The sequence below is a fragment of the Cavia porcellus genome, unplaced genomic scaffold, assembly GCF_034190915.1.
Source record: "Cavia porcellus strain 051 isolate PalLab524CR breed Dunkin Hartley unplaced genomic scaffold, mCavPor4.1 scaffold_26, whole genome shotgun sequence".
NCBI lineage: Eukaryota > Metazoa > Chordata > Mammalia > Rodentia > Caviidae > Cavia > Cavia porcellus.
This window is the reverse complement of record NW_026947509.1, coordinates 53,049,403-53,072,390: the sequence shown is the minus strand read 5'-3', so window position 1 is coordinate 53,072,390 and position 22,988 is coordinate 53,049,403. Positions and strand designations below refer to the sequence as shown.

Sequence of the window (22,988 nt, the reverse complement as noted above, 5' to 3'; positions counted from 1 at the left end):
TGGAAGAAACAGGCTCATACCCTGCCTCCTCCTGCGTTGTCCAGTTTCATTCTTTGTCAGCATGGGACAGGGCTCCAGCGCTCCTCTCACTGCAACACCTCTGGAGGGAAAGAGGTCACTTAGGAAGAAGCTACATGGGGAAACGTCAAGCACTCAGGAATGCCTTCAGTGTGCGCCAGAGAGAGCCAGCTCTCATCTGTCACGTCACGTGTACAGTGTTGTGAAGGGCTCCCCTCACCGCAGCCCACCCCCCCTCCCCTCCGCCCACCCTGGGCCTTCCTAATTTCATGGCCGCTTCGCCCCGCTGGCTTTCCCTGCCTACCGGGGAGCGTCTGGCATGGGGATATAGATACGTGGCCACCTCTTCGCACAGGTTCCGGGGTTTGTTTTCCACCTGTTTGGGGTGGGGGTGGGGGTGGGGGTGGGGGTGGGGTGGGGGTGGGGCGAGGGGTTACCAGAAATGGAACTCGGGACCTCACGCTTCTCGGGGAAGGCGCCCCACCACTGAGTTAAATCCCCGGGCCCTGTTTTCCATCGTGATGAGGTTGTTGGATGCTCTCTCCTCAGCGCCAGTGACATACACACTCTGGCACGTACTTTGTGGCGAGTGTGTATGTGCAGAAGAGCTGAGGGGTCAGATGGGACCACGCGTACTGGGTGCTGAGTCCCCTGAGTCCGCGTGCCCTGACCTCCACCTCCACTCCCCCCACCCCCAGCTCTTGATCTCTGCACTGTGTTTACTGGTCCGCCTCCTGCCCATCTGGTTTCCCTGAGCAGGGGCTGTTCTGCAGCGCAGGGCCGAGGGCACCGGTTAGTGGAAAGCAATCTTTGTCCCCCTCTCCCAGGGAACACACATCTTTTCAGGCCGAACTCATCTTTGATCCTCTCTCTGCCTGTGTCTTCTGTCTGTCTGTCCGTCCGTCTGTCTGTATCTGTGTCTGTGTGTCTGTGTGTCTGTGTGTCTCTCTGCCCTTTCCATCCGTCTTGCAGGTGAGCCACACCAAGAGCTGACCTGCTTTCCCTTGTTTTCAAACGCGGTGAAATCACTTCCTGTTTTTCCCTTTTCGGGCTTCTAAGCTTGGCCACAGAAGCCCAACAAATGTGTCCACGTGAGCCCAGAGCAGGGTAATCTGCAGCCGCTCTGGCCCTCATCTGGCATCCAGTCCACCACCTCTGTGTCAGGATCCCTGGAGGGCCACAGGCACCTCTCGTGGCCGAAGGCACAGGCCTCCCAGACCCTCGTTCCCTGACCTCCTGGGCTGTCTCGGACCTCGGGGTGGGCCCCCCTGGGATTGCAGGAGGGATGGAAGGGCCGGAGAGTCACCAGGAGGTGCTGTGCCCGGTTGCTAGTCCTCAGTGGTGGTATGTCTGGCAAAGGCGCAGTTGGGGGCAAGCAGCGGGGTGTGGTTGCCCTCACGGTGCCCTAGGGCAGGGGCCGTGAGGGCCCAAGTGGGGGCCCAGTGTCTTTCGGGTCCCGAGACCCGTCAGCCCGAAGAAACCTCATGCCGCAACGCAAGGCCCGGCCCTGCTCCGCTCCGCTCCGCTCCGCTCTGCGGCAGGCTGCTGGACCCTAGGCCTCGGAGCTGCTCCGTGGCCTCCATACCCTTCTCAGAGCAGGGTGCCATGCCTTCTCCCGTCCCCCCACCCCCGGAGGCCGGAGGCCGGAGGCTTCCCCTGGTGCTCTGCATGGGCTTTGGCCGGGAGAGCTGCTTTGCCAGGTCTCAGGAGGACGGCCTCTTCGTCCTCCCCCGAGGGCTGCCTGGGCTCCAGCGAGTCCTCCCGTGCCTCTCAGTCCTCAGCGTCCCCTCTGTTGAGGTGACCGTGTTCCTGGTCTCCGGCCAGTCCGGACGTTGCTGGGGCCCACCTGGACGCAGCCCCAGCCCCAGCCCCAGCCTATCTACCCTAATCCCCGCCGGCCTCTGGGCCTTTGGCCACTGAGGGCCACTCGCTTTGCCTTGCTGGAGGACCCACTTTCCCTGGCTTCAGCCACTTGTGGTTTTGTGGTCTTTCGGGTGCAGGCGTGTTGGTCGCCCCCTACCTCTGCTGCCTGCTTCTCGCCGCCCCTCTGTTGGGAGCCGCGTCTGTGATAGCTCGCCTTGCGCGGCGGACGTGCGGCCTGTGGTAAAGAGCGGAGCCTGGGGTAGATTACCCCTCCCATCAAATATGTTAGTTTCCTGCTTACCGCGTAAACAACCCGCTCAACAATATAGTCTGCCTGGCAACTGATGATGTTAGCCAATCAGCTTGCCTTGCTTACTTTAACATGATTGGACACTGTACCCGTATATATACCGGTGCCACCCCTGGGCGGAAGAAGAAGCCAGATAGAAGCCCGGAAGTAGAAGCCCAAAAGGAGCCGCGGAGAGCGGACCGGTAGAGGCTTTGGGGCAGACTGAAGCACAAAAGGAGCCGCGGGGAGCGGACCAGAGGAGGCTTCAGCTGGGAGAACCCAGGGCAGGCTGTACGGAGAAGGAAAATAAAAAGAAAAGGTTGTCCACTACCAGACTTTGTCGTGTGTCCTTCCTGCCGGCCGGGAGCGGACATCGACATTTGGAGGCCCGCCCGGGGACTGATCACCCCCGAGACGTGGAAGTGGACAACGCTCCAGTACAGAGCTGCGAGACAGGTGAGTTGGGGATAAGCCTGGGCTCTGGGTGGCGCGCACCTACAGGGCTTTTAGACTCCCCTCAGGCTCACGCGTAAGTGGCGGATTCCTTGGGCCTCACGCGGTGAGTAACATATTAAAAAATGGGAAACATGCTAGGTAGCGGCACTAAGAGCGAGGGTGGTTGTGGAGAAAGCTCTCAAGAGCTTACAAAAGTACGCAGGGTATCTGAGCAGGCCCAGTCAGGGAGCTCCCGAGAGGTGTCTGTCAAGGGGAACAAGGATGCTAAGGAGGAGGACGGGGCTCTAGCCTCGGAGTCGTCTGACTCCGAGGACGAGGGAAAGTTGAATGGCAAGGAGGCCAAAGAGACCAGCTGTCAGGAGCCTAAATCGCTCAATAAGGAGTCGCAGGGTTCTTTTCCAGCGTTGCCCCGCGAATTGCGCTCTGCTCAACCTGGTCTGCGGAGGAGTAGAGAGCTCCTGAGTGCGCCCCGGCGCGAGAGGGAGGCGGTCCCTCGCCACGAGGCGGCCGCCTGGGAGCTCCCTCCCCTTTCGCCAGAACAGGAAGTGATGCACGGGCCCCCATTTTCCGCCCAATCACGGCCGCCGTCTTATGCTCCGCCACCGGCGGGTCGGTATTTTTACAGGCGGCTTTGGCAGGGGGGACGCTTGTCTCATGAGGTACATCCACCTGGGATAGATAGTGGCCCCTACGGGATATTTCCTGTACAAGTAGCTATGGGCCAGGGACGCAATGTATGGGAGCCTTTTGAGATAAAGCAGATTAGAGAACTTAAAAATGCAGTTACAACCTTTGGGCCGACTGCGCCTTACACCATTGCCATGCTGGAGAACCTGTCTTCTGGGCCCCTCACCCCCGCGGACTGGATTCAGCTGGCAAAGGCGTGTCTGCCCTCGGGTAGTTACCTGGATTGGCGAGCCTGGTACACAGAGTTCTCTGCCGAGCAGGCTGAGAAAAACGCTGGTCGAGGAAATGGGGGCTAGGGATTTAGCTCAGTGGCATAAGCGCCTGCCTTGGAAGCAGGCAATCGCCAGTTCGATCCCTGGTACCAATAAAAAAAAAAAAAAAAAAAAAAAAAGATAAAAATAAAAAATAAAAAACAAAAAGGGGGAGTAAGCCAAGGCCTGCCTCCAAAGGCACGATTATCCATGGCACTATTCACACACAATTTTTTAAATTTAAATAATGATAATCGCTCCCCAGCTGTGGAGCACTGCAACCCTTCCCCCAACCATAAAGGGTGGGTGAAGTGGAAAGATGTCCTGACAGGACAATGGATGGGCCCGGATCCAGTGGTCAGCTGGAACCGAGGCGCGGTTTGTGTTTTCCCACAGGAACCGGGACGAGAACCACTGTGGATACCGGAGAGACTGACACGGGCAACAAAGCCCTCGACTGAAGATCAGACCTGCCCTACTGGAGATCCATCACAGACCAACCAATAAGATGAATAGAAATAGCGGTAGCCCGAAATGGACAAGAAGATCCTCAGGCATATGCATGGCTTGCTCAATTGGCCCACGACCGAGTCTAGATATGGCGGGCATCCCTCATTCTCCTCCATAAGGTGACAATACACAGCAGGGTAGGTGAGTCAATGACGGGTAAGAGCGTGCCTCCCCAGCACGACTCGACCTAAGCCAGGCCCTACCCCATCCTGCACGTAAGCCGCTGGACTGTTAGATGCTGCCCAGGTCTAAATTTCTCTCCGAGGGGATTTCTTTACGGAGAGGAAATGAGTGCAAGCTTGTGTGCATCCAGGTTCCGTCCAGTTTGTGCCTGGCCCTAGAAAAAGGACGAGGGCCTCAGGGTCTTGGCAGACCATGGCATGGCCAACCAGGGTCTAAGCCAAGGACCTACGGTGGGCCTACACATAGGGCATAAGCCTCTGCACCCAGTCCAGGAAGGGCTACGATGCGCACATTCATAAAAAATAAAATAGGGGGAGATGTTGGGAGCCGCGTCTGTGATAGCTCGCCTTGCGCGGCGGACGTGCGGCCTGTGGTAAAGAGCGGAGCCTGGGGTAGATTACCCCTCCCATCAAATATGTTAGTTTCCTGCTTACCGCGTAAACAACCCGCTCAACAATATAGTCTGCCTGGCAACTGATGATGTTAGCCAATCAGCTTGCCTTGCTTACTTTAACATGATTGGACACTGTACCCGTATATATACCGGTGCCACCCCTGGGCGGAAGAAGAAGCCAGATAGAAGCCCGGAAGTAGAAGCCCAAAAGGAGCCGCGGAGAGCGGACCGGTAGAGGCTTTGGGGCAGACTGAAGCACAAAAGGAGCCGCGGGGAGCGGACCAGAGGAGGCTTCAGCTGGGAGAACCCAGGGCAGGCTGTACGGAGAAGGAAAATAAAAAGAAAAGGTTGTCCACTACCAGACTTTGTCGTGTGTCCTTCCTGCCGGCCGGGAGCGGACATCGACACCCCTCCACCCAACCCCGTTTCCCACTTGGCCACCGTGGTGCTCCTGCCCGTCTCACACAGAGCCCTTGCCTCCTCCCTCCACGGGGCTCCCCATGCACCCTCAGCCTCCGGAACCTGCTGCCTCCTCCGCTTCTGCTTTCTTCTTGCTCACCCCCAAATGCAGGCCTCCCCAAGCACCAGGCTCCCGTGCCAAGGCACTTGGCACTGGACGCTTGTGGCCACGCGGACGTTGCGCAGACACCGCCACGTAGCTGCGGCTGAGCCCTTCATCCACTTTCACCCTGCAGCCTCCTGCCGCCTCAGCATGCCCTGCGCTTTACATTAGAGACCCTCAGTCCACGTGCGGGAAGCCAGACTCAATGTGGATCTTCTGGGGAAATAACGTTTTTTCTAATCTCATCCCCCTCCTCCAACATGGAGGGCATAATTTCTGTCTCCATTGTCAAACCGGAAAAATGGCCATGTCAGAAAGAAATAAGATTGCTAAAAAGGGAGATGGAAATGGAAATGGAAAGAATGGAGAGACACAGTCAAAGAGGAAAAGCAAAAAATTGTTTTCTGTTTAAAGAGGTGTAAACTATTTGGGGGTGTTGGAAGTACATGATTTTTAGTAAATGTAGTGATATGCGGAAAAAAAAGATATGTTTTACAAGTACAAAACACTTATGATGAATTTTGTGATTTTATATATGTACAATGTACTAATAAAAGGAAAATTTTAAACGTCCATTTGTATAGTATATATACATGTATAAAATGAGGTCCTCTGAAAATATCAAAGTAGTGTGAATAACTTGAATCTGCATTTCAGTTTTGTTTAGGTATCTGAGTGACCAAAATATCTTCTGGGGCAGGATGTGTTCCTTACTGATCTTGTCTGTAGGGAGCCATTGAAGCTGGAGATTGATCACATGTGTGAGGCTAAAGCAAGGCTAGTCCAGGAAAATTAGACCAAAACAAGCTATATAAAGAAGTTGTAACCGCACCAAGAAGGCAAGGGGCCCAGGTCTGCCAAGCAATGGGTTGCTAGTCAGAAGGGCTGAAGTTGACATCATCTTTCCCAGTATATCAATAAAGGTGCTTAGTGGTTGAGCAGTTTCTTTCCTCCCATTAGGAGGATTAGGGCTCCAACCGACCCCAGGTTTGTCTTTTATTTTTCTCATCCTCTCGAGGTCCTTAACCCCAAGAACCTCAGGAGCTTCATTGGATTGTGGCACTTGGCTGTGTCCCAGGGACTAAATTTAGGATGTTTTCTGGTACAGGACTTTTATTTGATAAGAAGGATAGGTAGTGTGCCTCAAAGGGTTTTGGTCCAGACAGGACACTGTAGCTGGTAAAGCCAAGGAGCTCCTATCTCCACCTCCCCTAGGAATCTACCTCTGGTGCCAAACAAAGACCAATGGGCTACCTGTGCATTCCTAATGCCCCCTTAGTTTCCACCCCAAACCGAGGCTACTTATGTACCTCACTCCATGTGTTCTATGGAGGGATCGCCGACCCCGGGGTGGAGAAGCCGCAGGGGTGTCTCTCCCCGCATTCTGGAAATAAAGGTCAGCCACTGCTGGTCCCCCACAGTTCTATCATATGGTTCCCTGACCAGGAACGGCAGATGAGAAACTCCTGGGGCTGGTTCCCAGTTTTGAGTCCCCTGCTGTTCAGGACCAGGACCGGACTGCATCCTGCATTGATTCCTCACTTCTACACTCGGGAGCTATAAGCTTGTCACTGCTGGTTCGAAAACAACACCGACCCAATTTACCACAGGTGAGCAACTCCCAGAGACTGCCACTGGGCCAGGCCCCAGGTGGGTTTTCTCCCCGTTGGCTTGGGTTTGTGATGCTCTCACATCCTTAACACAGCCCAGGGCAGGGGTCTTTCTGGGCAACCTGTGTCCACACTCGAAAACCCTCAGTTTTCTGGACCCCCCCACACTGAGAGACTCTCATGTTCTTCAGAGCTTTTTAAGTTCTCACAGCAGAGCTGTTACTCAACCCACGTAAAGTCCACTCATCATATTGGTGACGGCCAATTATTAAGAGTTTTGGAGCCATGTAATAACCGATCAGTCTGCTGTAAAAAAGTGATGACTTTAAGCTTGGCAGACCATGGTCTGTTGCCTCATCTGGTTCTAACCCCGTGGGCTAGACCCCACACCAGATTTCATCTCGGGACCACTTCCTGTCCCCCCCCTCCAAAAACCATACCTATGTATGGCTTATTGTAGGGAGCTGAGTGACAGCCCATTGCTGTCTCCCTGCCTCTCTCTCCTATGGGCACTGCGTCTGCTTACATTAACAATAATCCTCTCCTGCTTACGTCATGTATCCAGATGTGACGGTGACCCTGTTGTATTCACCCCTTAACCTCTTCCTGTCCCACCTCCCGCCCTTGGCCTATAAAAGATGTGATCATTTCCTGAATAAATGGAAGCTTGATCAGATTATTTCAACTTGCTTTCATCTCTCTTTGTCTCCCCCATGTCTTTTATTTAGTCCCTGTTCCCCCTTCAGGAATTTCCCACGGATTGATCTGCAGGCCGGATCAAGTGGCACCCAACATGGGGCTCCTGGCACAGAGGAGTTAACGAGGGAGCCGTTCGAGAGACAGCCGGCTTAAACTGAAAGTGAAAGCAAATTGAACCAAAGACCGCGGCAACGAGTGAGCAAACTGAATCAAGAATTAAAGCTTAAAGCAACAGGACATTAAATTAAGTACCGAGGCCTGCACAGACAACTACCCAACGTCCTGCCCGAGTCACGGTGAGTGAACGGCGACCCCATTTGCTTTCCCGGACATGGGTCAAGTATTGAGCGAACACGAATTGTTCATGGGAGGCCTTATAAAGGCATTAAAGACAAGAGGGGTAAGGGTTAGAACAAAAGAATTATTTTTTCAGTATTTTCAGAAAAGCAGTATTTTCAATTTATTCATAAGGTTTGCCCTTAGCTCCCCCTAGAGGGTTCTATAGATACCAAGAGGTGGAATAGAGTAAGAGATGCTTTAAAAGATTATTATAGAGTTTTCGGTCCGGAAAAGGTTCCTGTGACCACCTTTACATATTGGAATTTAATCTCTGAGCTGCTTGCCCAGCGGCATGCAGATCCTCAGGTTGAGGAGACAGTTGCACTAGGTGAGGCTGTCCTGCACAACTCCATTAATTCTACCTCAAAACCATCCTCAGAAAAATCTGAAGCCTCTGATTTCTCAGATGCAGAGGATGATGGCCTGTTAGAGGTCCTCCTACATGGTGATCTGCCACCACTTCCTCCTGTTGACATGATCAACAGGTTCCAGGATGGTGGCCCACCACTCCCTGTGCCTCCATGGCCAATTGGGAATTCATATAAGCCTTTATACCCCAGCCTTTCTGATTCTCAGGAGGTCAACTGGGAACAACCAACACAGCAAGCCTCTACATATCACCCTGACCCTGTTGCAGCACCGGTCGCTATTAGGCCATCCCCTGACTATGATGATGCACTCAGCATCTGCTCTCAACCTTCTAGCACATTAGCGGAATTAGAGCAAAGAAAAATGGATCTTTTAAAACAGATACAGCTAGAAAAAGAATGCCAAAATCTTTCAATTTGCTGGCCCTTCGAGCTACACAGTTTCATAGTGTCCCTGAGATGGAGCCTGCCTCCAACACGCCTTGTAGTGCGCTTAAAATGGTGCCTGCCTCTGGCAGCCAGCCTAAAATGGCTTTCCCAGTCACAGAGGCCTTTACTCCCCCACGGGATGTTGAAGAGGGCACTGAACCACAAGCTGTTAGGATACACACACCTCTCACCGTGGCAGCCTTAAAAGAGTTAAAGGCCACAGTCTCTCAATATGGCCCGACTGCTGCCTACACCATTGTGGTTCTAGATTCTTTGACTCAGGGTTGGATTATTCCTAATGAGTGGAAAGAATTAGCAAAAGCCACCCTCTCCGGAGGCAATTATCTATTATGGAGATCTGAATTTTTTGATCAATGCGAGGGCATAGCCAGAGATAACGCCGCATGGCCAAACCCCTGGACCCTCGCTATGCTTACAGGAACAGGAGATTTTGTCACAAAAGAGACCCAAATGCGGTTCGATTTGGGCCTCTTTGCCCAGATTATATGGCAGCCATTAGAGCATGGAAATGGCTCCCCTCAGGAGGCGAGCCTACCTTATCTCTCACCCAAATAAAACAAAAGCCTGAGGAGCCCTTTTTGGACTTTGTCGATCACCTCTTACAGGCAGCAGAGCGTCTTTTCAGCTCCACAGAAACAAACTCTGCCCTAGTTAAACAATTGGCTTATGAAAATGCAACCTCAGATTGTCAGGATGCAATTCGACCACATCACAAGAGGACCTATTGGCTTATATCTGCTTATGTACAGATATTGGGCTGGTTTATCAAGGCCTAGCCATGGCTATGACACAACAAGGTTGCATAGTTACACAACCCTTCTCTCGTTCTAAAAAAGATGCCGCTTGTTTCAAATGTGGCCAAAGTGGCCACACGGCTCATGATTGCAAAGAAAAAAATCAAAATCAGTTCTCTACAAAAAAACTAGGGCTATGTCCTAGATATAAGCGAGAAGACCACTGGGCTAATGAGTGCAGATCCAAAAGAGATGTTCACAGTAACCCTCTTCCCCCGCAGGGAAACGGGTTACGGGGCCAGCCCCAGGCCCCCAATTTCGGACAAACCCCTGGGGCTCCAAGGTTTGTCCCAGCACAAAACAATCCATTTCAGGCCTCTTCAGGGCAACCCCAGGGAGTGCAGGGTTGGACCTCTATTCCACCTCCAACACAGTATTAACCCCTGACATGGGTGTCCAGATCATGCCCTCAGGAATCTATGCCTCCCCGCCCCCTGGGACTTTTGGACTTATTATTAGACGTAGTAGCACTATGCTTAAAGGATTACAAGTTCTGTCCGGGATAGTAGATAGTGATTACACAGGAGAAACAAAAGTCATGGTTTCTCCCCTTGTTGGCGTCATACCAGTTAGGACAGGGCAAAGCCTTGCTCAATTGCTGCTACTGCCGTTGGCTCAAATGTCTAACAAATCCATAACTCCCTATAGGGGGAACTCCTTTCCTGGAGTTTTGAATGTATATTGGGCCCAACGTATCTCCAAAGAAAAGCCCCTCATGACTCTATATTTAGATGGAAAAAGTTTCTCAGGCCTCATTGATACGGGCGCAGATGTTACCATTATCAAAAAGGAGGAGTGGCCTACTGCCTGGCCTTTAGAAACAACCTTAACACACCTCCAAGGAATTGGACACTCAAAAAATCCACAACGCAGTTCCAAACAACTGGTTTGGAGAGATCAAGAAGGTAATCAGGGACACTTACAACCTTATGTCATAGAGAGTCTGCCTCTCAATTTATGGGGAAGAGACCTACTCTCCCAAATGGGATTAATTATGGGAAGCCCTAATAATGTTGTCACAATGCAAATGTTTAATAAGGGCTACCTGCCAAAACAGGGCTTAGGAAAAAATAACATGGGCATTACTGATCCCATCATTCCCACCCCTAACAATGCCAAAGCTGGGTTAGGCCATTTTTCATAGGGGCCATTGACACTCCTTCGATCCATGCTAAACAAATTATGTGGCTATCAGAAGAGCCGGTATGGGTCAATGAGTGGCCCCTTACCTCTGAAAAGCTTGCAGCTGCACAACAACTGGTGCAGGGCCAGTTAGATGCAGGCTACATTGTCCCTAGTAATTCCCCTTGGAACACACCTATCTTTGTTATTCGAAAAAAGTCCGGGAAATGGAGGCTGCTACAAGACCTTAAGGCGATAAATAAGACAATGGTCTTAATGGGGCCCCTACAGCCAGGCCTCCCCTCACCCAGTGCCATTCCCCTGGGATTTTTTAAAATTGTCATAGATCTTAAAGATTGCTTTTTCTCTATTCCTTTACATCCAAATGACCAAAAGTGTTTTGCCTCCAGTCTCCCATCAATTAATTTTAAAGTCCCTATGCAGAGATTTCAATGGCGCATCTTGCCGCAAGGGATGGCTAACTCCCCCACGCTATGCCAGTCTTTTGTAGCCACTGCAATACAGCCAGTCAGAGATCATTGGCCACATATCTATATTATTCATTATATGGACAATATCCTCTTGCCAGGAGATGACCAAAACCAAACCCTAAGGTGCTACCAAGACTTACAGGTTGCCTTACAAGAGGCTGGACTTCAAATAGCCCCTGATAAAGTACAGCTTACTGATCCATATACATACTTGGGTTTTCAATTACGTGGCACTCAAATACTCTCTCCAAGGCCCCAACTGAGGCTTGATGGCCTCAGAACACTTCATGACTTCCAAAAACTATTGGGACACATTAATTGGCTCATACCATTTTTAAAACTAACTAAACATAATTTACAGCCCCTTTATGCACTGCTTCGGGGAGACATAGATCCAACCTCCCCCCGAGAGCTTACACCTGATGCCAGGAGAGCACTCAGTAAAGTAGAAGAGGCTATTGCTCAACAAACTGTTTCCTTTATGGACTGCAATGAGCCTTTACAGTTTCTCATTTTTAATACAAAGCTTTGTCCCACAGCAGTGTTCTGGCAACAAGCTCCCCTCATGTGGGTCCATTTATCAGTCTCCCCAAAAAGAACACTCCTGCCTTATTTCCAGGCTGTCTCAGACCTAATAATTCAGGGTAGAAAGCAAGGAAAATGTTACTTTGGCAAAGAACCAGACATTATCATTCAACCTTTTACAAAAGACCAAATAGATTGGCTACTTCAGACTACGGAAGTGTGGCCTATTGCCTTAGCTTCCTTTTCAGGGACTATTGACAATCATTACCCTCCAAATAAGCTAGTTGACTTTGCCAATCGTCACCCATTTATATTCCCTAAGATCACAGCTTCACAACCCCTTCCAGGCGCCCTGGTGTTATTCACTGATGGCTCATCCTCCGGAAGGGCCGCTTATGTATCCCAAGACAATGTTTCTACCCTCCAGGCAGACACTTCCTCTGCCCAATTAGCAGAGTTACAAGCTATTCTTGCAGCCTTTGCTGACCCTTTAATTTGTATACTGACAGTGCTTACTTTGCTCAGTCTGTTCCATTATTGGAGACTGTTGCTACCATCTGTCATGCTTACCCGGCTGCAAATCTGTTCAAACGATTACAATGCTTCATACGGCTTTGCCTCCGTCATAAGTTCTTTATTGGTCATCTGCGGGCCCATTCCAACCTCCCTGGGCCCCTTGCCTGAGGAAATCATTTGGCTGATGTTGCTGTACGAGCACAGATTTTTATGACTCATGACTCCAAGGTGTCTGAGGCCCAACAGGCCCATCAGCTACACCACCTCAATGCTCACACCCTCCGCCTCCTCTACAAAATTACCCATGAGCAAGCCAGACAAATTGTAAAAAGTTGCCCCTCTTGTGCTACCCACTTACCTGTTCAACACCTAGGAGTCAACCCTAGAGGTTTAATTCCTAACGCCTTATGGCAAATGGATGTTACTCATTTCAATGAGTTCGGCAATCTAAAATATGTACATGTCATTATTGACACGTATAGTGGCTTCATTTTCGCCACTCTCCAGACTGGAGAAGCTGCTAGACACATTATAGCCCATATGCTGTCAGCCTTCTCAGTTCTGGGATGTCCTCAACAGCTCAAGACCGATAATGGCCCTGGCTATACCAGTACCTCCTTTGCTCAATTTTGCAAGCGCCTTAATATCCTCCACACCACAGGTATACCTTATAATCCTCAGGGACAAGGCATTGTTGAACGTGTGCATCGTTCCCTTAAATTCACCATAGATAAAATAAAAAGGGAGACATGGTACCCCACCCAGGGGTCCCCTAGAAATGTCCTTTCACATGCTCTTTTTATTTTAAATTTTCTGACCCTTGATGCTTCAGCCTGCTCCGCAGCATCTTGATTTTGGCATACTCAAACTCAAACATGGTTTGCGTCTGTTTTATGGAGAGACCCACTAACCAATATGTGGAATGGCCCCAACCCAGTCCTTATCTGGGGACTCGGTTCAGAGTGTGTTTACTCTCAACAAGATAGAGAAGCTAGATGGCTACCTGAATGCCTTGTAAAACAAGTAGACAGTTCTTCAAAGACCCCATGCAACTCCCAGGAATAATGTCATTTCCTGAGGCACAATCCCCTGTGTTCTCTTACAGGTGACACAACTCCCTGGAGCCTTATGCTGCCTAGTCAGCCTTCTCCTTGAGCCATACCACACCCATGGTGGATTTTGACCCCTGCCAAACAGACTACAACTGCTGACAGCCATGCACAGAACCCCGTGACTGCGGAAGAGGCTTTTCTCGGTCTGGAGGAACATACACCAGCCAAATAGACTGCATCCAATGTTATGCGAGGCATGCTCCAAGACACAGGAGAATGACTTCATACAGAGACACTGACAAATGGCTGTCAACCCCTTCTCCTCAATATGTAGGGGGGGGAGTTTTTTCCTTACCTAGTACCCCTTTTGGGTCCCCTAGCTGCCCTATTGCTTCTCCTTTCTGTGAGTCCTTGTATTTTTCAGAGGATTATGATGTTCATTAATAACCAGATAGACGCGTTTATGGCAAAGCCCATTTAGGTACACTATCATCAGCTGGAGATGGCAGATCAACAAACCTACCGGGAAGGAATTCCCACGAGTGGCCCATATGACGATGCAGCCTAATTGCCCTGGGGCAATGGATAGGCAGTCAGAGATGGGCAACTAGGACATGCATGTTAATTCCAACAGCCACCTAAGACAGGCACAGGACCAACTGCAGTTCTGCAAGCCCATGATGGGTAAGGCCTGGTTGGGTTCATGCAATGAGGTCCTTGACCTAAGACAGACACTGTCCTACAGGGCCTGCCATACTCTTGATTAAATAATATAAAAAGGGAGGAGATGTAGGGAGCCGAGTGACAGCCCATTGCTGCCTCCCTGCCTCTCTCTCCTATGGGCACTGCGTCTGCCTACATTAACCATAATCCTCTCCTGCTTACATCACGTATCCGGATATGATGATGACCCTGTTGTATTCACCCCTTAACCTCTTCCTGTCCCACCTCCCACCCTTGGCCTATAAAAGATTGATCATTTCCTGAATAAATGGAAGCTTGATCGGATTATTTCAACTTGCTTTCATCTCTCTTTGTCTCCCCCATGTCTTTTATTTAATCCCCATTCCCCCTTCAGGAATTTCCCACGGATTGATCTACAGGCCGGATCAGCTTATCACACTGCAGACAAGCTTACAAAACTATCTTTAAGCCTTTGTTTTGAAAATGTGTGTCCTTTCCCACTCCTCCAGGATCCCTCCCTCTCCCCACACTTAAAGAGATAACAGGGTCTTCCCTTGCAGCCTTTCAGAGCTTTCTCAGTGTCTCCTTTCCTCCCTGCTTCCCCTCCTCCCGCGGAGCTGTCAGCATCCCTTGTTTCCCATGCATGCCAACCCATTCCCCACAGAGATGAGAAATGAGCCCGGACAGTGTTGAGAGATATGCACGGGACTACTTTAAGCTGCTTTGGGCTCTTGTGCCACCTCCCAACTCTGCACGCGGTGTCTCGGCTCTCATGCGGCCAGGTCCACACACGCATTTGGCTTTAATGCCACACCTTAATCTGTGCGCCCTGTGCAGTTACAGCTTCACGTAGTGCCCAGTGGACAGGGGCCCAGCGTGTAAGGTCCCAGCTTCATGCTGTGTCCCAACTCTGCCTCCTAGTGCCATGCTACTGCTGTCCCTCCCCCGTGCACTGTCGTCACCTCCACCTTGCTTGTTTCTGGGGGCAGTCCAGCCCCCCCTGCATGCTGCGTCCTGATGCTCACCCCACCCACTCTGTGTGTTCCACCTATGTGCTGCATGCCAGAGAGATCCTAGCCCCTGCCCCCAAGCGTGGGTGCAGCTCTCTACAGGCGCACTCTGTCTGCCTCAGAGTTCCATCCTGCCTTGGGCACTGCGCGTCTCCCAAGCAGGCATGTTTCCCAGGCAGACTTCTGCCAAACACAAGCACTGCTTTAAACACAGGCACAGATAGGCAGCAGCTCGGCGGCTCCACTCAGACATGCTATTTTTTTACAATTCGGCTCCACTCAGACTATGTTGTCGCTGATCTCCTGTTTAACAACTAAGGTTATAAATTCCTTTTTGCTGAAAACCACTAGCTCTGTTCCAAGACAAGGGTTTTGTTGAAAGTTTTAATGTTGTCTGAGAAGTGAAAAAAAGGTAATTGACTGGTAACTTGAGGGTATATAGTAAGTTGTAATGTGAAAGAAGATAGGAAGTTGTAAAAAAGCTTGAGAAGAAAGAAGATAGGAAAGAAAGGGCAACTTGAGGGTATATTTGTCTTGGTTAATGTAGAAGAAGACTTGAGGTATATAGAAAGTTGTAGAAAGCGCAAGAGGATGTAAGTTTTATTTGCCCTGGTTCATAGTACTGCAAATAACAGGTTTCAAAAGAAGTAAATTTGTTCAAAATTTGACAATATTAAATCAGTTTTGATAGATTTATTCATTTTTTTGTCTTTTTCGTTTTTATCAGTACCAGGGATCGAACTCACGACTGCCTGCTTGCAAGGCAGGTGCTTATGCCACTGAGCTAAATCCCCAGCCCTGATAGATTTATTCATAAGACTGGTAAACCTTTACTGCAAAATGTTTCCATTAAAATGAGATTATACTCCAAAATGGGGAGGGCAGACTAAAGCCTTTTCAGGCAGACTAAAGCCTTTTTTGTTAATTCCATGTGGCACCCTAGAAAAAAGCGGTGTGCCATCCAAATAAAGCCTACTTCTGATCTAAACTCCTGCATACTTACTTAATTCTACTGTAGTCCAAATCCCCCCCAAAAGGCAAAATTTGACCTTCAAACCTTATAGATATCTTAATATGGCTTTTTATGTTTTCAACAACAGAGATAACCATAACACTTATGACACTTGGAGTTCTGAGACAGGTAAACCTACACAAGGTGGAGCTGCCTGGCTGCCCCCCATGGACCACGCTCAAATGCAGCAGAAGACATTGGACAAGAGAGTACCCCATCCTGGTGTTCTTTGAGACCTTACTCCAGGGCTGCTGGGCTGTCCTGGCCACCAGAGAGTGGGTGGGCCATCCTAACTTCTAGCCCTCACAAGAAAAATGCCAGCACTGCCAGATTTGTTGCCGACAGATAAAATTGCTGCAGAAGACTGAGGGGGCTCAGGGCCAACAGCCCTCTTTGTGGGTGTCTGTCTCGGAGTCCAAGTCCCACTAAAACTCTCAGGTAAGACATTCTCTATATTTGTGGACATAGAGGCCATATATACAGAGTTCTTCCTGAGTTTTCAGGCTGCTATATTAAGTCCTCAATCTCTATGACAGGGTATTGATGGTCAACCCATGCCATTTATAAACAGGGGCTATTTCATGCAGGACCCAGTCCTAAATCTTAAAATGCTTTTTATACAGGCTGACTTAGACACACTGAGGCCTCAACAGCTTACGCCTGTTATCGCTAGTAAACCTCTCCTCAGTGATATAAGACCACCTCCTTCCTTTCTTATTCACCAATTTCTCAGGCAACCCTGGTCAAGGCTGACAGATACATTTTGTCTTCTCACTTTGTTTATACTCTTTTCAGGATACATAAAAGCCTTTCCCACAACCAGGGAAACTGCTGATATACTTGCTAAAGTTCTGTTACAGCAAATCATTCCAAGGACTACAACCAGGTTACAGCAACCCATACCTACCTGATATTCTTGGCAACCTCAACAGTGATCGGAGTTGCTAGACTGCCATTCTGGTTTCACATCACTCAGGCTAGATCTAACCATCCTGTTGCCTACTCATCTCTGCCTTACCAAGGCCCCACAGCCACGACTCTCAGGCTGTCATGTTTTGTTATCCGCTTTGGTTCCTAATTTCTTACTTTCTATTAATGATCATTTTTTTTTGTCTTTTTTCATTTTTATCGGTACCAGGGATCGAACTCACGACCGCCTGCTAGCAAGGCAGGTACTTATGCCGCTGAGCTAAATCCCCAGCCCCTAATGATCATTTTTACAGCAGGACTCTTAACAGTATTTCCTACAGACCCCAATGCCTTTGCATACCAGAGACAAACCTTACCTACCTACCGTTTTAACTTTTACCCTTTCAGATGGGGGAGTAATCACCTCTCAAATTCACTCCTTCTAACCCCACATTTATTTTTCAGAATTTTGCCTTACAGTGCAAATGTTTCTACCTCAACATGGTCCTGATATAATAACATGTCTAAATCAAAGACACCTTTCCTTCTACTTCACCTGGGTTCTTAAATATGACAGTGCCATGCCTCCTCACAACATCTTGTCTCTTTGTTTTTCTAGTCTAACATATGTACATTCACCAGTGAAGTTGTCCTGGCTAAAACACCTGACACCAGCTTCTACCTGGGCATCAACTGTTATCCTATTGACTCCCCTAGCCCCCAGTAGAGCGCCCTCTGCCAGCAGGAAGCAGTTAAAGAGAGAAATCTTCACCCCTTTTCATAATAATAATCATAAGACGGCATATGAAAGGGTTTTGGCCCAGACAGGACACTGTAGCCAGTAAAGCCAAGGAGCTCCTATCTCCCCCTCCCCTAGGAATCTACCTCTGGCACCAAACACAGACCAATGGGCTACCTGTACATTCCTAATGCCCCCTTAGGTTCCACCCCAAACCCAGGTTACTTATGTGCCTCACTCCACGTGTTCCACGGAGAGATCACCAACCCCAGGGTGGAGATGCCATGCCCTAGGGGATTGGGGGTGTCTCTCCCCGCATTCTCAAAATAAAGGTCATTTATATTTCATACTTCTTATCTTTTCAGCTGCCACCGGTCCCCCACAGTTCTATCAGTGCCCTCAACTTCTCTCCCCCCAACCCCCACTGTGAGATTTAGGTGTATTTTCTCCCCTTGATTCAAGAATTTGGATTTGAGAACTGCGATTTGGGGATTCTTAGCTGGAGTCCCAGGCAGTTCCTTGGCATTCCTTCCCCACTGCATCCCTCTTCCTGCAAGCTCCATCCTTTGTCTATTCCCTCAGACTTGTACCTCATAAGATGTTGCAGAGACCAGCTTGCTCTTAAACATGTCCTAGAAGGCCTGCATCCCACCCTCTTACTCTGTGCATGCATTGGCATAGCATAAAGCATGTGGTTCATGAAAACACATTACTTGCTGAGGAAATGATGTTCATATTGGGGAAGTGACCTTACCAAGGTGAACTAGTAGTGAGGGATGGAAGCACACTGACTGTCAGCCCAGCGGGTTAACATACCAACCCCGACCCCAGGGCTTCCCCTCCACTGGTTTTATACTGCTTTTGTTTTCCAGGAAGTTCCACCTCCCCCACTGAAGACCTGAGAAGTCAATACTACACAGGGTTTTCTAGATTTCTTGGCCATCCCCTTATCAACAGAATTTCTAAGAGCTCAAGCATCCAGATGGAGGAGACTCTCAGGCTGAGGGTAGCACTCCCCCCCCCCCAGGGAACCCTCTGAGTGCATTCAGTAATCTCTCTTCTTTTCCTTGATGGTATGTGTACCTATGCGCAGAGATATTCATTGCCACTTATCCCCACCTCTGCATTGTAATGTGTACTTCATGAGAGTGGATTCTTAGCCATGTAAATCAGAACCAAGAATGGTGCCCAGCATTTAGTAGGTGCTCTCCATGTGATTTTTCAGCGTGCACAGTCTGCATGTTCTCTGCAGTAAAATTCCCCAGGGCCCCACATCTTGGGCTGTGACTGTGAGAGGACCAGCTGCAGAGCTGAGGGTGCAGGGAGGAATTAATCGCTGATGGTGATCAGTCACCTGGGCATGTAGGGGTGAGGATGGAGTGAGGGAGTTTGCAGAGAAAGGAGGCAGGGACTGGGCTAGCCCACTGCTTTGTGCTATCTGGACAAGTGAAGTCTGTATCTTCACCCCCTCTGCCCCACCTTTTCCTCCCATTTATTCAATCTACACTGTCCCTGGTTAACATCAAAGATAAGAGTGTGGTGTGAGATAGTTTAGCTTCATTTCCTTAATCAGTGAATGACAGTTTCTACCTTGGGTGTGACCCTGGGAGGGACCATACAGAAGACTGTTAAAGAAGTTCAATGATTGCAGAAGAAACAAGACAGGCTGTGAGTGCTGCCATATAGTGGCCCTTGTTAGTTTCAGCCTTGTTCTGGTCCTGCTTAATGATCTTTTAAAATTACACATTCTGGGGTCCCATCTCCAGACTTTACAATTCAGTGGCATCCAGAAATCTGGAATTTCAGGAAGCATTAGGCATTCTAAGGCAGGTATGTAGTACCATCACACTTGGAGACCCTCTGCCTCTGCCAACAGCCTCCTAGGAGAGTTGCTCTGTACTTGGTAATTTCTTCAGTTTGCTTTTGGGAATAGGTATCATTGGATTCATCAATTAGCTATCTGACTTTTTAAGGGAATGTGATGGAATTTTGAAGTTATTTTTTTACAATACCCCTGTAGTCTGTGGTCTGGCTATTCTTTGTGAGGTTCTTTGTGACCTTTCCAGATGGCCGAAGCTCCTTGGACTCTCAGAGATGTCTCTATGCCAGTGCATGCACAGCTGTGAGAGAATGGCATTATAGTTATGGCATTATAGTTAGATACAGAGTCCAGTTTAATATAGCAATATAGTTGTGCCTTATCAATACCATCCTCCTCTTTCTTTTGGTACCAGGGATTGAACTCATGACCTCATGTTTGCCAAGCAGGTACTTACACTGCTGAGCTAAACCCCTGGCCACCATTGCCCTTTTAATGCTTGAGGTTAATTTTCCTTAGGAAACTATTCTTCTCCTGCTATTAGTCTTAGAGACTTACTGTTCCTGTATCTCCAGTTCCTTCCACTCAAGCACTGTAGGAGTATGCAGGAGACTACAGCCTGGTGGGTAGGTGTATTCCATTGCTGTCGGTTGTGACCCAATGTGGCTCCTGAGGTGCCTGGGGTTAAGGACCACAAGATGATGAGAAAAAGAAAGAAGAGATAAAGCTGGGGTGAGGTGGAACCCTTATTCTCCTGATGGGAAGAAAGGTACTGCTCAACCAAATGCAGCATGTTTATATACTGGGAAAGATATGTCAATTTCAGCCCCTTTGTCTAGCAACCCATTGTTTGGATTGTTTAGGAGCTTGGTGTTTTTCTGGGCTGTAGCAACTTCTTCACTAGCACTCTTTGTTTTCTGGTAGGGTTACCTCTGGTTCATGCCCTAGGTCAATTTCCAGCTTCCACAGCTCCCAACATATCCATCTCTTTTTGTTTTGTTGTTGCACAGGATGGTCTGTTGAAGCTAGAGGAGCTGTGTTGAACTCTATAGAAGATCTTATTTTAAGTGCATTTTAAGGCCCTGCATTCTGCATTTGAAACCCTGTGCAGTCCATTAACCTGTAACAGTAGTCAGCTACCCATGTAGCTGGCAATTGTCCAAAGGTATTAGTGATTTGGGTTTCTTTTGTAACATTATTTTAGCATTGTTTTATATACCTTTAGTAGTTATACATTTTCTGCTGGATGTTCAAGACCAAGTTAAGGTGAGACCTGTTTAAAAACAATCAGTTTTTGATATCTATCAAGCTTAGTTAAGTCTCCTCAGGAATACCTTGGAACCAACGATAGCACCTCTTTCCATCAGTGTTAGCTGTTCAGATGAATCACGGTCATTGCCTGACCAAGTTGCTTTCTGTGAAAGCCTGGGAGACTTTTGCTCCTGCTGACTCTCCTTAGGCACACTACACACCGATGATTATTGTCCTCAGTTTGTCTTACAGACTTCTTGATCAGAAGACCAGGGACTCAATATATCAATCAATCAATCGCTCAATATAGAATGATGCATCAGATGTTCTCTAATGCCCTGGGTCCTCATTGACCTTGGAGGGCTGGGGCCAAAATATTGGCTATCCACTTAGCCCATCTGTCTCTCTCATTGTTGGTCTCTAAACCTCAGTTGTTGAACATTCAGAAGAAAAGACTGATAACAGTACAATGTAGTAGAGGCATTATCATCTTATCTAAATATCAAACATCTTACAACCTAAAGTAGAACCATTATTGTTTAATAACCATGGATGTTTTAACATTTGAATACCTGTAGGATATTAACAAACAGTTACATATTTTACATAGAAAATTAAAAATCAAGACAATATACAACATTTTAGCATAAAAACCATGATGACATTTTGTAACACACTTGAACTTTGCATTTTTTATAAAAACATAAGATAGCCCCTTTTGGGCTGAGGGTTTAGCTCAGTGGCATAAGTGCCTGCCTGGCAAGCACAAGGTCGTGAGTTCAATTCCTGGTACCAAAAAAAAAAAAAAAAAAAAAAAAAAAAAAAAAAAAGAAAGAAAAAGATATCTCCTTTCTGGTCAATCACCCCTATCTAATATATAAAAACTTTACTTAACTTGTTGACCTTCAGTGTGATGTACATCTCTTAAGTTTTTGTTACAGGCAGAGGTCTGAATATGAACCAAAATTTGTTACCATCAACAATCCCTGTTTTACATTTTGGAAAACTTGTATATCTGGATACATGAATATACATGAATACACTGTGAGGTTAACAACAATCATTTGTCATAACATATGAAAACCTTTGTATGGGCATTTGAAAATCAAAATCCTTACTGTATTATTTCTTTTGATGATGTCCAATGTGAACATATTACAATAATATTTATATAACTTTAGTTGGGGTGTCTCCTATAAGGCTATGGAAATCATTGGGGCCTCCAATTAATGAACAAGAGCTGGTAAAATGTTACTAGGTGGTCACTTTCTTATTCATCAATTGAAATCCTGTCCAATAATCCCAACCCCAAGGGAATTTTAATTATTTTAATATAATTTTTGATGACTAATTTTGATTTTATTTTAATATAATTTTTAAACAATGAGAGACTCTCAACTCAATAATAAACAACAATACATATTACATTTATACAACTAATTTTAGCATCATTTTGACTAACTGGGAACATGGGTGGAAGCATGCTTTTTAAGTCTATTATCCAAATTAACCTGATTAAATGATCCAAAAATGTAAAGAAAAACAGAAAATTGTTGAATAAAAAAAAACAGCTGTTTAGAGAATGGACAAATGGACAAACAAGGACAGATGATCTGTACAGATTCAAACAGACAATAGAAACAAACATAGAACCTTCTAAATTGCTGGGGGCTATTTCTTTCTTCTCTGTTGAACTACCTTGCTTCTTATACCCCATGTCCTTGGGGTTGAAACATCTGTCACTCTAGCACCCCATACCCTCAGGGCATTTCTCAGGCACTTCTTGCCTCTCGGGCATTCCTATATGGGCACTTGTGCTATTGGCTCCATAAGTGTGAGCGATCATTAGCTCAGTGACTTCCAGCAACAGCTTCACAGACTGGAAAAACAGACAGACTGAGTCACAGGCAGACTGACAAACTTCTTACACAAACAAAGTGCACTCAAATATATGTTAGCCAAATTGAATTATACTAATTTTTTCACAATTGTAGAATTTTAAATTTTAAATAAGACGGGTCATATTTGTTGTAGACCAATTAGCAGAGATCTCTTATCAAAGAATTTGAAAAAGATAAAATCTTATTTATAATTAACATATTTTTATCATGACAACATACACTCCTATCATCTATTTGGACCTTTAAAAATTGTTTTTGGGAGAGGGAGAACATGGCGGACAGACAACAGCCACTACTGAAGGCTCTCTGAAAGGCTCGGCTCAGAGGCCAGGAATGATGCGGACTAAGGAGATACGAACCAGTAGAGATATGCTCTGCTGACTCAGGAACGAACTGGGCTGAGAGAATCCAACTTAGAATACAGTCCTGGCGCTAAAATAGGAACAGAAAAGTCTCGGTGTGGAGGCTCGACCCCGCGCCATTG

The 22,988-nt window shown here is 47.8% G+C and overlaps 1 protein-coding gene and 1 long non-coding RNA gene across 2 annotated transcripts; both read left to right on the top strand.

The window, feature by feature from the left end:
* Window positions 1-434: 434 nt before the first annotated feature.
* LOC134473319 (igE-binding protein-like) lies at window positions 435-5,014 on the top strand. The gene is made up of 2 exons (XM_063237462.1): window positions 435-810; window positions 991-5,014. The coding sequence occupies exon 2, from the start codon at window positions 2,749-2,751 to the stop codon at window positions 3,607-3,609; it is 861 nt and encodes a 286-aa protein (XP_063093532.1). The 5' UTR covers window positions 435-810; window positions 991-2,748; the 3' UTR covers window positions 3,610-5,014.
* A 2,449-nt stretch (window positions 5,015-7,463) lies between these two features.
* LOC134473318 (uncharacterized) lies at window positions 7,464-14,187 on the top strand. The gene is made up of 2 exons (XR_010043531.1): window positions 7,464-7,818; window positions 13,233-14,187. It is a non-coding gene; the product is annotated as an uncharacterized LOC134473318 (long non-coding RNA).
* The last annotated feature ends 8,801 nt before the right edge of the window (window positions 14,188-22,988 follow it).